Source organism: Ptiloglossa arizonensis, chromosome 5 (genome assembly GCF_051014685.1).
Source record: "Ptiloglossa arizonensis isolate GNS036 chromosome 5, iyPtiAriz1_principal, whole genome shotgun sequence".
Lineage (NCBI taxonomy): Eukaryota > Metazoa > Arthropoda > Insecta > Hymenoptera > Colletidae > Ptiloglossa > Ptiloglossa arizonensis.
The window spans coordinates 20,600,343-20,616,615 of NC_135052.1; the positions used below are offsets into that span (position 1 = coordinate 20,600,343).

Genomic DNA, 16,273 nt, shown 5'->3' on the forward strand with positions numbered 1-16,273 from the left:
CGAAGAGAACGAACTTGTCTTTTTACGTATTCGGTTGTTCGGAAAGTGATTTCGTTTGACAAAATGGCGAATATATGATTTAAGAAAATGTTTATACAGTGTAAAAAAATTGTGTTTCATTTTCACCAGAAAAAACGAAACGACTTTTCGAACAACCCAATATTTTTTAACACTTTTAATACTTTGTAGAGAATCATAAATTCAAGATATGTATATTTTTTGTATCTATAGTGTTTCGTGTGTTTTTTTTTTTTTTTTAGATTTTTATACGCCACGTACGAGAAACTATTCCTCGAACTTGTTTCTCGAAACTATTCATCTTGCAACGCACTCGGTGATGTTTAAATTGTAACCTGTAACTATACGTATGCCCAAAATAAAATTTGTCAAATGTGCACGTACAGTACTTCTCAAAATAAATATATTTGCAATTTCACTTGGCACCTAAACCTCTCTTGACTAATTCATAGGTATGTTTGAACGTATTGACCGTAAATTGTTTAACTACCACCACGTCGAGCATACATGATCGATGTTAATGTTCGGTTACTGCGGTGACACTTTTACAGGCACGATATTGAATTACGAATAACTCTATATAGGACTCTAACGAGTGTTTGAATGAATATGTATGTTCCGCAGAGACTTCCGATCGAATTGAATAAAATAATGGAACTGGGTTAAAGGTATAAAACTTCGTTAAGTTAGTTTTATTCAATATTAGACTTACGTAGTCGTAGCAGAAATCTTTTAAATGTTTCAATCTTTCTGAAAAACGACTTATTAAACGTTCAAGACTTTCACGAACGAAAGACGATCGATCCGTCTGGGTTCATTGCTAACCATAACGATCTTGAGAGGCCATTTGCGTTTGATCCAACTGTATACTGCCTCAAGGTTGTCGAGTTTCATTCGAGATTCAACTAGTAATAGTTGTATACTTTCTTAACTGTCGTTTCTTCTCAAATTGTGTTCTCTTTACAATACCAATGACCTCGTCGATTTTAGTGACCTTGAAGTATATTAACGAAGAAAGATTTGTGTGTGTCACCTGAGTTACAGTATTTGTTCTAGACTTTTCTAAAAGTTGACCTAAATTTAAATCGCGAAAACTATGTTGATCGATAATTGGTATATGAATACACACACAAACACACACAAACACACACGATATTAGTTTTTTCGTAAGTTAATGAGGTCGTTGATACTGTAAATAATTATCGATCTTCACAATAGCACGGCCTGTATAATGATCACAAGTGTGCACTTGTGTCGCCTACGTTAATAGTAGGAATGATTTCAAGTCTCGAATCCGGGGTGGAAATTCGATCTTGAAAGCGGGTCGATTCGCTTCTTTCCCCGAATCGTTGACGTTAAAGATCGTGATTTTTCGTGATACGCCCGAAACAATTTGCACCCGTTCTTTCATCGTGTACTTCTCCACGATTAATTTCCCATCTGTCTAGATGACACACGTCAAGTTTCAGGTTGATCGGTTCGACGTTTGAAAAACAGCGGGAAATTCAAATCGACCGGTTATGATCGGGACACCGTGTACGTATTATCCAAATTTTCTTCTCTACATACTAGTTTAGAAAACGCAGATTTTACTGTACTCAAAGTCAATAATAATAATAATTCTTCAGTACTATTCTAAAACTCAATTCAGCTCCAACACTCACAAACCAAGTTCTTCAATAATTGAAATAAGAATACAATACCAATTTTCGTAAGTCGGTGAGATCGTTGTTATCAATTCCAAGCGGAGACTCGATCTTGAAAGCGGGAACTAATGTCCAAAGTATTCTTCGGTACTTTTTTTAAAATTCAATTCAAATCCAACACTCACGAACCAAGTTCCTCAATAATTGAAATAAGAATACAATACCAATTTTCCATAAGTCGGTGAGATCGTTGTTATCAATTCCAAACAGAGACTCGATCTTGAAAGCGGGAACTACTGTCCAAAGACTTCAGTACTTTTTCTAAAATTCAATTCAGCTTCAACACTCGCAAACCAAGTTCCTCAATAATTGAAATAAGAATACAATACCAATTTTCCACAAGTCGGTGAGATCGTTATCAATTCCAAACAGAGACTCGATCTTGAAAGCGGGAACTACTGTCCAAAGACTTCAGTACTTTTTCTAAAATTCAATTCAGCTTCAACACTCGCAAACCAAGTTCCTCAATAATTGAAGTAAGAATACAAAACCAATTTTCCACAAGTCGGTGAGATCGTTGTTATCAATTCCAAACGGAGACTCGATCTTGAAAGCGGGAACTACTGTCCAAAGTATTCTTCGGTACTTTTTCTAAAATTCAATTCAGCTCAAACACGGGCAAACCAAGTTCACGAATCGTTTCCAATAATTGAGGAGGGGGAATATCGATCTTTTTCGTCGGTCGGTAAGTTTGTTGGTGTCGTAAATAATTATTCACTTTTAGCTCGGCTTGTACAGTGTGCAAGTGGCAAGTGTGCGCCGGTGTCGCGTTATGTCACACACGTTCCGCGGAACAGGTCTGGGCTTCTCTAACGCGCATTACGCACGAGAGGAACAGCGGGTCCGGCGATCCCACGCGCGGAAAAGACGGCTGTCTCGCGAATACCTCGACGATATTCGTGCATTAAGATACCGCCTTTACGGCGGTCAGCGACCCCCGTTCGTCGCCGGCAATTAACGATGCGTGTCGATTCAACGTGGCGCCCTCGCTCCGTTGCTTTTATTTTCGCGCCCGCGCGTAATTACAAAATGTACCGCTAAAGCGCGGAAGAGTAAATACACCGCGACGTAATTACGATTTATTCTCAGTTAGACGCGGCGCCTCGACGTTGATTCGGGACTCCAAACCGCGTCAAACAATCGCGTTTGACTCAGGGTGCCCGATAATCCACGGAAATTCGTAAACAAATTGTTTGACTCGTTGTTTTTATCACTGATTGCGAGTCTGGTCGATCTCGATTACGTTCGCGATCGCGGAGACGGTTCTTCGATGTTTACCGATTTCGTGGATCGCAATTTACCATTCGTGCACCTCCGCGATTTATTATTATTATTTTTTTATTCGTGGTCCGTTTTGTATGGAAGTTGATTACAAAATCGTTGTCAAGAGGCAGTAATATTACTGTAGAATTCTAGGTTTAGAGAATAAGGTGTGGAGCGGTATGTTTGAGCATGTTTGACAGTACGATTGTACAATGGCGTGAGAGTCGACGAATAGAAATATTGTGACTCGTTGAATCATTATGTGTCTAATATATGCGAATAATTGTGCAGTTTGTACGTATACTGTACAACACTGGTAAGTTGGAATCTGATAGGAATCAGGTTGGTCACACGTCGGTCTACTCGCACAGGAATATAGAGTAGAGTCATAGGTCACACCTACTACTCGAGGTCAGCGTGACGCCAGTTCTCGAGAGCGTCAAAAGTGGGAGTGGTTCGCTCCTCTTGCTCCTCCCTATGCAACTGACCAGCGTTACGCGGTACAGACGAAGTCACTTGTGACGAACACTCTCTCGTTCGTAATCTCGCGAAACAGTGCAAACTATAAATGCATACTCCAGTACGATTGTAAATAAATATCTAATGAATTTCCAGCCGTACATTGAGCGATCTCGTACGAAGGAATCAATAGAATTGAAAAATCTTTCGATATTAATTTTATGAAAATTTTTCGAACCGTTTCAGATTCACGAGTCGGTTGAAAGAATTCGTGTACTCTCGGAATTGGGTCACCGATTAAATATGCTCTCGGAACCTCCTTTCCAAATGTTGTACACGTTCTACACGATCGTCGCGAATTTCATCGACGATGTCTTCAAACGTTCTTAATTCTCGGTTTGCTCGGAACACGGTGGCCATAAATTGCGCGTAAAAGGAATTGGAACGGTGCGCGCGAGTCGTCATCAACACCCTCGGCAAGGTTAAGTAACGGATAAGGAGAGCTCTTTGTCCGAGGCGAGGACAACGTGAGACGCATCGCGTATTAACACATTGAGGACAAGAGACACCGGTTGGCGTATTTCGGTTTTCAAACTGTTAGTGCCGGGTGACGCCAAGTGGCGTCTTTCAGCTTTCAATCATTGGAAACGAAGTGTCTACGTACCGCGAACAGAAGAAAGGGATATACACGACATATTTGTAAATTTTGCTCAGTACACGTTAAATAGCATCGCGTTAAAAAACGTTATTAAAAATACATTCAAGTATGTTTATTGATTTTTAATCAAATATTTTACTTCTTACGCTATTTTGAATCTTACGTGAAACATTTGTTAAATAATTTGAAAAATACGTGACAATTCAGGCCAATCCGAGTATACCGTCATCGATGTATTAACATTATAACTTCTCGGTAAAGAATTCAATAATTTTTTATAAAATATGTAATATTTTGTGTTTAAGACTTACGGTGCCATCGTTTGCAAAGTATTCACGTATTTATTATTTCGAGATATGCGGTCCTCAGTGTGTTAATTATGAAAGGAACATAACTTGCCAACCAGAGCGACATTTTATTCGCGAATTCAAACGGACACTTGAATTCACTCCACGGAGTGTTCACGAATTTCGACGGGCCACTTCGGTCCTTGAAGATGGCTGGAGATCGAGTTTTGGTCACTTTTCTTGCGAGTGAAATTTCATATTCGTTATCGAGGGAGTTCCAGGAAGTGGTGGAGATAAGATAGCGACAAGGTTGTAATTACCGTGTAACTATCGACGAATGTTCGTCGAGCGACACTGTGAAAGGTTATGGATTGTAAATGGTGAAACTATTCTAAATGGGGGCACTTACACAGTGGACTTTTACCCTCGTTTTCAAGCCAATACGGTACTCCCCGCTTACAAGACACAATTGTACCCCGCATAGATGAAACAAAATCGTCCTCACCGATGGAATGGAACTTGAATCGTTTAAAAGTCACGTGGTAAGATTAGACAATTATCTCGAATAATTCTACGTCAGTGTATCCTTCCAAATTCGTAATTGCATCGTATATTCACGCGTGGTTGAAAATACATAACCGTGTAATTGAAAGCTAAAATACCGAAACGAACAAAATTGAAAAAGAAATCTCTCGTTCCGACGGAAAGAATAATTAAACAAGAAAAAAACATTCCAAATACTATCTCGTTCGGGTTATTTTTACTTACACATTTTTCGTTACCATTTTTGAAAAATGTTCCTTTTCGTATAATTAAAAATTGTATTTCGGGTTCGTTTCAATCGGAAAAATTTCATCGATTCGATGTTAATATTCTTGAGAAGATAGAACGAATGGTATAAAAATACCAATTTTATATTAACATGTAGAATTGGTATTGCAAAAATACCATTTTATATTAACATGTAGAATTGGTATTGCAAAATACCATTTTATATTAACATATAGAATTGGTATTGCAAAATACCATTTTATATTAACATATAGAATTGGTATTGCAAAATACCATTTTATATTAACATGTAGAATTGGTATTGCAAAATACCATTTTATATTATCATATAGAATTGGTATTGCAAAGATACCATTTTATATTAACATATAGAATTGGTATTGCAAAAATACCATTTTATATTAACATATACAATTGGTATTACAAAAATACCATTTTGTGATTAACGTCGTCTCGGTAGTTTTCGGTGCATCCTGCACCTAGCGAATCGATGCACTCGTCTCTCGGTCGTGGAGAAAAAAAAGTGTTCGCTGCCAGGAAAAACGAAGCTCGCTACCTTGCCCCGCTTGTATGTAAACAAGCGGAATGAATTCGGTTGCACACGAACGGGGGTTACGGTACCGAGGTTCTGGCGCAGTCGTTTCGCGTGTCACGGTTCGCCTCGTCCCAGTTGAGTCGGCTCGGAGTAAATAGAGAGGAATAGAGAGTCACTCGTGAGATCGAAAGTAGGCTCGCGATCCACTCTGTGCGGAGGCTTGTATCGCCGTTTGTACGGTGTGCTCGTCGTGTGCTTTGAGTCTGCCGGAGGTGGTTTCAATGGCAACGATGTGGGCCTGTCGCTGTGGTAATTAGAAAAAGTAATTTTCTCCAACACGAGGCACACGGTAGGTGTTCTTCGTTTGGCCTGTCGTAAAGGATACCGTTAGGTACGCGGGGCGTTGGCACGGTAGCGTTGCGGAGATTTCGAGGTATTGGGAATTTCCGGTCTTGTGTACATTGGGCACCCTGTCAGGGTCGTGACGTCCCTTCCTAGATCCGATCGGACGGTATTCCAGGCTTCTTGTGATTCATCACTTTGCTTTTTGTCTACCACCCTTAATTTTGAAAGTTAGGGTAGTCTGTGGTGATGTCATTGACGATTCGTGGTCATCTAGTATGTTGGTACATTCGATTGGATTCGAGTATGATTAGTTAGTCTACTCGATTGGATTCGAGTAAGATTAGGTGGTCTATTCGATTGGATTCGAGTAATATTAATTGGAATATTCGATTGGATTCGAGTAAGATTTCGAAGAAATTGAGTAGATTTCGATCGAATATTAGTTGGTATATTCGATTGGATTCGAGTAAGATTGATTGATTAATCCAATATTCGATTAGATTCGAGTAAGAGTAGTTGGTCTATTCGATTGGATTCGAGTAATATTAATTGATATATTTGATTGGATTCGAGTAAGATTTCGAAGAAATTGAGTAGATTTCGATCGAATATTAGTTGGTATATTCGATTGGATTCGAGTAAGATTGATTGATTAATCCAATATTCGATTAGATTCGAGTAAGAGTAGTTGGTCTATTCGATTGGATTCGAGTAATATTAATTGATATATTTGATTGGATTCGAGTAAGATTTCGAAGAAATTGAGTAGATTTCGATCGAATATTAGTTGGTATATTCGATTAGATTCGAGTAAGATTAATTGATTAATCCAATATTCGATTAGATTCGAGTAAGGTTAATTGATTAATCCAATATTCGATTAGATTCGAGTAACATTAATTGATTAATCCAATATTCGATTAGATTCGAGTAAGATTAATTGATTAATCCAATATTCGATTAGATTCGAGTAAGATTAGTTGGTCTATTCAATTGGATTCGAGTAAGATTAATTGATTAATTCAATATTCGATTAGATTTGAGTAAGATTATTTGGTATATTCGATTGATTAATCTAATATTCGATTAGATTCGAGTAAGGTTAGTTTGTATATTCGATTGGATTCGAGTAAGATTAATTGATTAATCTAATATTCATTTAGATTCGAGTAAGATTATTTGGTATATTTGAGTGGTATATCCCATTGATTAATCTAATATTCGATTAGATTCGAGTAAGATTATTTGGTATATTCGAGTGAATTCGAGTAATATCAATTGGTACATTCGAGTAGATTCGAGTAATATCAATTGGTACATTCGAATGGATTTGAATAAGATTATTTGATACATTCGATTGGATTCGAGTAATATCAATTCATACATTCGAATAGATTCGAATAAGATTATTTGATATATTCGATTGGATTCGAGTAAGATTAATCGATTAATCTAATAATGAACTAGATTCGAGTAAGGTTAGTTTCTCATATTCGATTTGATTCGAGTAAAGTTACTTGACATTACTATTCAAGCCAAATGAATTAATTGGCACCCTGATTCGATTCGATTCAATCGGTTGGCAATTCTCAGACTCGATTCGATCGTTTCGCCATACACTTACCCACAGTCAACTAAGTAACCCTAGACTCAATCTCTCGAGCAGTTGGCTATCCAAGATCGTTATCGTTGCGATATACTTTGTATTATCTCGTTCAGGTTCAATTAAAATCCCTCCATCGTGGAGGGTGGTCCTTCGAGCATCGAAATACTCATTCGACGCACGTTTGCGCAAACACGTTCAATGCTCGAACGATCTCCCGATCAACCACCATCACGAAACACGCTCTCCTGGCCGTTGAACGTGCACGTTCGTCTCCCCGTGTCTTCTCTCTCCATTACGCCCGCTCTTCTACTTTTCCGCGCGAATTACGGAAACGCATCATCCGGCAATTACCATAGAGAGCTGCGAACGCCTTAGGAAAACCAGGTCGTTGCTCAGAAACGACCGCCCCGCCCGTTTTCCCTAAACACCGAGCGTGTTTCATCGTTTTCCGTAACGACGCCGTATCCCGTGCCAGATTCCAGAAGTCTTCCAAGTTTCCCCCAATTAGACACTCTCCACTTTTATCAGATTGTCCAAGAACACACCGGTACCTCTGATACAGAGATAATCTTGACCTTAATCGTGGCATCGACGACTACGAAGCTTCACAACCGTTCAGGTTTACTTCAGGGTATATTATCCACCAGGACAGTGGCTTTAAACGTTTCCTAGCTCCAGGTTTCCTGTTTCAGAACTTGGACTGTTGTAAAGTTCAGATTATAATATCTAGTTTGTTATAATATGCAGGGATCTCGCGTGTTTAGTAGTACAGTTATTGTATATATAAGAATACAAAGTTGGAACAAATGGGTATACAGTGATACGTCTTGATGTGAACGATGACAGTGTCGTGTGGTCTTCCTGACTCTGGACTTGGAACTCGACTAAAAAGAAAAGACAGTTCTGACAAGTGACATCGACAACTGGCACCCTTAAGATCGTTGTTGCATTCATTCCAACATGCGTCGTTTTCATGGTTTTCGTTTTGGGGAATATCGAGTGTCGATTGTAACGCGTGAGTCGAATTTTGTTTGCTTTTCGGATAAGTATTGCGTGATCGGTGGAGCATCGGTGAAGATCCGAATGTCATTTGAAAGGTAAATTTCCGTGTATGACTCACGGTGATGGGGTATACCCTGGTCAACCTGTACGCGCCCATACATATGTAACGCGAGAGTTGAACAAAGATGTACATTTCATTTTGAGCGTTCTATTTTCGGAACGAGTTTGCAACCCGGTTTTTTTTTTGCAACGTCTTGTCGCGAGAGATCGGTCAATGAGCTTTATCACTTCTTGCGTTTTCTATTTCCATACACACGCTGCGGGCGATTATTCTGTTAAGGCGAGGCGACACGAATGTCGCAAAGTTGCAAAAAAATAACGTTGCGAAATAATTCGGTCACGGTGGTTGCAATGAAGTAATTGTGAATTTTTTGCAAAGTGCTATGAATTTTAAATTTTCAAGTATTTTTTCAATATTGTCCTGGTGTATCGAAACTCTTGTACAAATATTATATTTAGTAATAGTTTTCGTTACAGTTATTATTTTACTGGTAATAAATCATTATTGAAAAGGACTTCCGAGGTGAAACAGTAAAATTTTGTAATAGTTCAAAGGAATAGTTCTCTTTGATTATTTTAACTTATATTATCAATTCTATTTAATAATGCTAAGTAGTACTGCATTATTAAGTATTGTTGTAGAATTAATCCTATAAATTTTCTCTATAAAATCGATAGTTATCTACGAATACAAATATATATTATAGACCATAGTAATTTTCTTTTAACAAAAATAATTAGTCATACTTACAGAGGGATTTATGACTTAAGAAACTATATAGTTCTAAGTATACAATACACTTGTCAGTGCTAAATAGTACTGCACTATAAAGTATTCTCGTAGAATTAATTTTATAAATTTTCTTTATAAGATCAATAGTTATCATTGTTACAAATATATATTATAGACTATAGCAATTTTCTTTTAACAAAAATAATTAGTTATACATACAGGGAGATTTATGATTTAAGAAACTATATAGTTCTAAGTGTACAATACATTTGTAAGTCAGTACTAAATAGTATTTTATAAAAGTATTCTCGTAGAATTAATTCTATAAATTTTCCTTATAAAATCAATAGTTATTTACGAATACAAATATATATTATAGGCTATAGTAATTTTCTTTTAACAAAAATGATTAGTTATATATACAAGGAGATTTATGACTTAAGAAACTATATAATTCTGAGTGTACAATACACTTGTAAGTCATTGTGGTGAGAATCTCGAAACAGCATGAAAATGGAGCTGGAAACTCCTGTTATGATCGAGCAATAATCAAAGTGACCAATCGAACGAGAACTTCCACAGTATATTTCTACGACCAATGGTTACTACTCTCAGTTACATCCTGCTTTATCTTCACTCGTCGATAAGTGGTCCTTTTGCCATCGTAACGCAATGCAACTTTCATGCAACGATAGAGGTTCCTTTGCACCATTTTTTTTTTTTTTTTTTACCACCGTTCAATTTGTTATTCACGTGTTCTTTTCTTTGACAAATTAACTTCCGTTTAGCATACTTGGCGCGTATTTAATATCGCTGGCCAATCACTCGGTTTCCTGTTACACGGATCCAAGGATTTCGTTCATCCGGTAACTGTAAAAGAATTACTTTAAGAATTCTCTTTCCTGGAAAAATCTTTTCCTCTCCTTCCATCTCCCTTTAACCCCTACCCTTTCCTTTGTACCTCTCAGCGAAACAAATAATTATTTATAAACCGTAAGACTGAACTGCACTAAATATAAGTCTTCTATATAAATCTTCCAATAACCGTATTGGTTGTTCACATATTGCAATATAATCTTCGATTATATTAGTGCGATGTTTTCTGCAATAATTTCCTTCACGAAACGAAACAATATTAAGGAATATTGTTCTCGATGAACGAAAAAGTAAAGATGGTCGCGATATTGCTATAATTCAGATTACTTTTTCTTTTTTTTCTTCTTTGGATTTAATAGCGACGCAATCTTTTCTCGTAGAAAATCTCATGCGAGAATACTATACTAAAAGCTAACTTTCCTCGTTATTTATGATTTCTCTCTCGTTAATTCATTCCACGTCTTGCGCGAACGAATTGTGAGCACTGACTCGGTGATTTTTTATAACATTTTACTTCAGTGGTCACAAGGTGAGAGTAGTATTACAATTGTAATATTTTCTGGATACGTATAATGGAAAATTATCCTATTTAGATTGACAAGTAGGAGTCTGCCTCGTGGTGCATTTAATTCAGGTCAAGTGTGGTGTCAATTTTTGTTAAAAAAAAATTGAGCTTTCGAATTGATACGGATTGAAAGTTAGAAAATCGATTTGCTAAAAAAATTGAATGCGAAAAATCGATTCGAGTTCAACATCCCTAGCCAATTTAATTTATACGTGTTTTCTTATACATACTTAAATGGAAGAACAAAAATATTTCATAAAATTTGTTCGTGTTAAAAAGAGAAGATTTTGATTTAAATATGAAACTATGAAACTGGATTCGAGTTCGACATCCCTAGTCAATCAAATTTATACATATTTCCTTAAATGTACTTAAATGGAAGAACAAAAATATTTCACAAAATTCTTTTGTATTAAAAAGAGAAAATTTTGGTTTAAATATGAAAATATAAAACTCGATTCGAATTCGACACCCCTAGTCGATCAAATTCATACACATTTTCTTATCAATACTTAAATAAAAGAACAAAAATATTTCACACAATTTATTCGTATTAAAAAGAGAAGATTTTAGTTTAAATATGAAACTATGAAACTGGATTCGAGTTCGACATCCCTAGTCAATCAAATTCATACACATTTCCTTATCAATACTTAAATAAAAGAACAAAAATATTTCACACAATTTATTCGTATTAAAAAGAGAAGATTTTGATTTAAATATGAAACTATGAAACTGGATTCAAGTTCGACATCCTAGTCAATCAAATTTATACACATTTCCTTATCCATATTTAAATAAAAGAACAAAAATATTTCCAAAACTGTTTTCGAACCGAAAGAAGAAAATTTGGTTTCAAATACGAAAATATGAAAATCGATTCGAGTTAAAATGGGTCAGTAAGAGATCAAATACGAAAACTCCACACGAGTTCGGTGTCCTTATTACTCACACCACCAGTCTGACCGGTAGTTTAGACCGACCGATTTAAGCTCTAATCGCGCGAGTAACGCGTAATGATCATTATTATGCGTCAGTGTCCACTATCACGGGTATTTAACGCTAATTTGTTTCTCTTTTTGACGCAGTGTCTCCCAGCTGAAGGAAGCGATCGAGAGAGAATGCGGCGTGCCCTCGGCGCAGCAGGTGCTCCTGATGAGCGGAGGCGAGAGCCTGGAACTGAACGCGCGTGTGTGCTCCTACTCGGCCGGAACCGACACGAATCCGATCTATTTGTTCAGCAAGGCCGCCATTGAGAGCCACATACCACCCGCGCCGAGCATAGATTATGGTTCCGGTGAGTGACGAGCTTCTTCACCTGTAAATTTCCTCGAGCCATCGCGGTCCGCTGACTTTTCCACCATTTCCGGTCGTTAGGGTCTGAATTCGTTAAAATGGACACGCACGATGTTTTAAATTCGCCCGTTTTATTTTCACGTACGACCAATGTCTCGGGATGTACAAATACGTGTTTCCTCTCGCGTGCAAATCGATCGACGGAACGTCCGCGCGCCACGCTGGAAATAGAATCGAACATGCTAAAAATGACGTTGAATAGCGAAGAGTTTAGTCGATGATTAAGGTTACCCGGTGTACGTAACAACGGAACATTTCTATACCGTTTGCGGTCTTTTCGTGGCAACGACCAACTCGATTTCAAATTTTTTTTTCGATGGCAACGATCTACCAACGACTCGTCGTTTTGCGATTGATTCGGATACGTGTACCGAGGATGGTTCAGAGTTTGGGGTTGGGTTAAGTATGGGAATACTCGCGAAACGGTACAGTAAGTATACGATGGTGGAATATTTGTAAAATAATATCAGTGAGTTTGTGTTTGGAGATACGTTTTTAATTTTAGCGATGGTATACAGAGCGTTTCGATATCGAGATGAGAAAGTTTAAAGGTACGTGGTAACATTCACTATATTGTATATAATATGTATGTATACAGGTCTGCAGAGTCACCTGGATGGAAATTAATTTAATTCGTGAAAGTGAATTTGTATATTTTATAAATGAATTATTAATCGTACGCATATTATTTCCACCGTCGATCTCGAAGAGTCGAAAACGAGATATTTGTAAACTCGAAATTGTGGCGACTAGTATCGTGCAATCGCGTGACACGAGATAATGGATGGGTAAAGGAAACAATGTCATTACTGGGAGACATTTACCTCTATCAACATTGTTTTGACTCTTTCGAGTGACTGTACGGAAATATCAACAATGGTAACGTTTAAGGGTGAAATCATCTCGATTCGATCGTACATTTGAAATAAGAAAAGGAATGTATGATCGATGGACGTGGTGAAGGTTGCCAACAGGGGACATTTACCTTAATGGTTATTGCGTTTACTCTTCTGAAGGATTCTTTCGAGTAACTGTAACGAGGTATCAATTCCCTGACAATTTTCGAGCGTGGAACCATCACTCGACGGAGCACATTTGAATAAGATGGTCGATGAATGGGACAAGGTCTCTAACAGGGGCCATTTACCTTAATGGCCATTGTTTCGACTCTTTCGAAGGATTCTTTCGAGTAACTGTAACGGGGTATCGATTCCTTCACATTTTTTATTTAGCTTAATCGTCATTGTTTCGAGTCTATTGAAAGATTCTTTTAAGTAACTGTAACGAGGTATTAATTTTCGAGTGTAGAACCATCTACCGACAGAGTACATTTGCATAAAATAGTCGATGAATGGGACAAGGTCTCCAACAGGGCCATTTACCTTTATGGCCATTGTTTCGACTCTTCTGAAGGATTCTTTCGAGTAACTGTAACGAGGTATCAATTCCTTGACAATGTTTAAGCACAGTATCATTTCTCGACCGAGTACACTAGCACAAAATGGTCAATGAATGGGACAAGGTCTCCAACAGGGCCATTTACCTTTATGGCCATTGTTTCGACTCTTATGAAGGATTCTTTGGGGTAACTGTAAGGAGGTGTCAATCCCTTGACAATTTTTGAGCTTAGAAATATCTATGGACAGAGTACACTTGCATAAAATGGTCATTGAATTGGACAAGGTCTCTAACAGGGGCCATTTAACTCAACTTCTATTATTTAGATTACTCTAAAGAATTCTTTTGGATAATTGTAACAAAATATCAATTTCTTGACAATATTTAAGGATAGAATCATTTGTCGACAGAGTATACTTATATAAGATGGTTAATGAATGGGACAAAGTCTCTAACGGGGGCCATTTCATTCAGCCTCCATTATTTAGATTACTCTGAAAAATTCTTTCAGATAATTATAACAAAATATCAGTTCCTTGACAATTTTTAAACATAGAATCATTTCTTGACAAAATACACTTGCATAAGGTGGTTTCTTGACAATTTTTAAACATAGAATCATTTCTTGACAAAATACGCTTGCATAAAGTGGTTTCTTGACAATTTTTAAGCTTAGAATCATTTCTTGACAGAGTACACTTGCATAAGATGGTTAATGAATGGGACAAAGTCTCTAACGGGGGCCATTTCATTCAGCCTCCATTATTTAGATTACTCTGAAAAATTATTTCAGATAATTATAACAAAATGTCAGTTCCTTGACAATTTTTGAGCATAGAATCATTTCTTGACAGAGTACACTTGCATAAGGTAGTTCCTTGACAATTTTTAAGCATAGAATCATTTCTTGACAGATTACACTTGCATAAAATGGTTCTTTGGAAATTTTTAAACATAAAATCATTTCTTGACAGAGTACACTTGCATAAGGTGGTTCCTTGACAATTTTTAAGCATAGAATCATTTCTTGACAAAGTACCCTTGCATAAAGTGGTTCCTTAGCAATTCTTAAGCATAGAATAATTTCTTGACAAAGTACACTTGCATAAAATGGTTCCTTGGCAATTTTTAAACATAGAATCATTTCTTGACAAAATACACTTGCATAAGATAGCTCCTTGACAATTTTTAAGCATAGAATCATTTCTCGTTAAAGTACATTTACATAAGGTGGTTCCTTGACAATTTGTAAGCATAGAATCATTTCTGGACAAAATACACTTGCATAAAGTGGTTCCTTGATAATTTTTAAACATAAAATCATTTCTTGACAAAATATACTTGCATAAGATAGTTCCTTGACAATTTTTAAGCATAGAATTATTTCTTGACAAAGTACCCTTGCATAGGGTGGTCCCTTTACAATTTTTAAGCATAGAATCATTTCTTCACAGAGTACACTTGCATAAGATAGTTCCTTGACAATTTTTAAGCATAGAATCATTTCTTCACAGAGTACACTTGCATAAGATAGTTCCTTGACAATTTTTAAGCATAGAATCATTTCTCAACGAAGTACACTTGCATAGAATGGTTAATAAATGACACAAGATCTCTAATGGGGGCCATTTAACTCAAACTCCATTGTTTCAATTGCTCTGAAAAATTCTGTTGGACAATTGTAACAAGATATCAATTTCTTGACAATGTTTAAGCATAGAATCATTTCTCGATAAAGTACACTTGCATAAGGTGATCCCTTTACAATTTTTTAACTTACAACTATCTCTGGACAGAGTACACTTGCATAGAATAATTAATAAATGTAACAAGGTCTCCAACAGAGCCATTTACTTTTATAGCCATCGTTTCGACTCTTCCAAATAATTCTTTCGACTAACACTAACAAGATATCAATTCCTTGTCAATTTTCGAACTCAGAACCATCTCTGGACAGAGTACACTCGCATAAGACGGTCGACGAATGAGACAAGGTCTCCAACGGGGCCATTTACGTTAATAATCGTCGTTTCGGCTCGCTATATTAAAAACGACTATTCTCCTTGACGATATGCACATCGTTGGAGCGTACCATTGCGTGCACGACCGAAAGAATATCCCGAGACGAAGGCGTCGCTAACAATAGAGGACCGTTCTCGGTGACAGCGACTGGCTTCGTTAACCGAGAATCGTGCCGGAAGGACGCTGGCTAATAACGATCCTAATCGTCCAGTGGTCGCGAGCACACAGAAGAAAGAAAAGAAAAAGAAAAAAAGAAAAAAGGAGTCAGATGATATCAGCGCCACGATAGCGATACCCGTGCGACAGGGGTAGGCTACCTCGAAGGTGGCCTTTGTGCGAGGCAACCGTGTGGCTCACGGTACCGTAAACAGCCACAATGGCAAACTTCAGCTCGTTTGGCTATATATTCGTCACCGTGTAACGGTCGCGTCGCGTCACTAGAATCGCGAGTCCTCTCGCCGTGGAACAAGAACAACGAAACGAGTTCTTCGAAACTCCCGGACCGTTTACCAGAGGAGAAAGGACAATGATCGTAAATGGCAAATTTTTTAGCATTCGTTCAGAGGAGAAAGATTTTCGCACGTGTCCACCT

At 37.3% G+C, this 16,273-nt stretch overlaps 1 protein-coding gene across 2 annotated transcripts in view; it reads left to right on the forward strand.

Moving 5' to 3' along the window:
• Positions 1–16,273, forward strand: part of Atg17 (autophagy-related 17) — a 125,492-nt gene that overhangs the window by 15,513 nt on the left and 93,706 nt on the right. For both annotated transcript variants that reach the window (XM_076313106.1, XM_076313107.1), the window contains exon 2: positions 11,994–12,202. In XM_076313106.1, the coding sequence (XP_076169221.1) occupies positions 11,994–12,202 (209 nt within the window). The remainder of the gene's footprint in view (positions 1–11,993; positions 12,203–16,273) is intronic.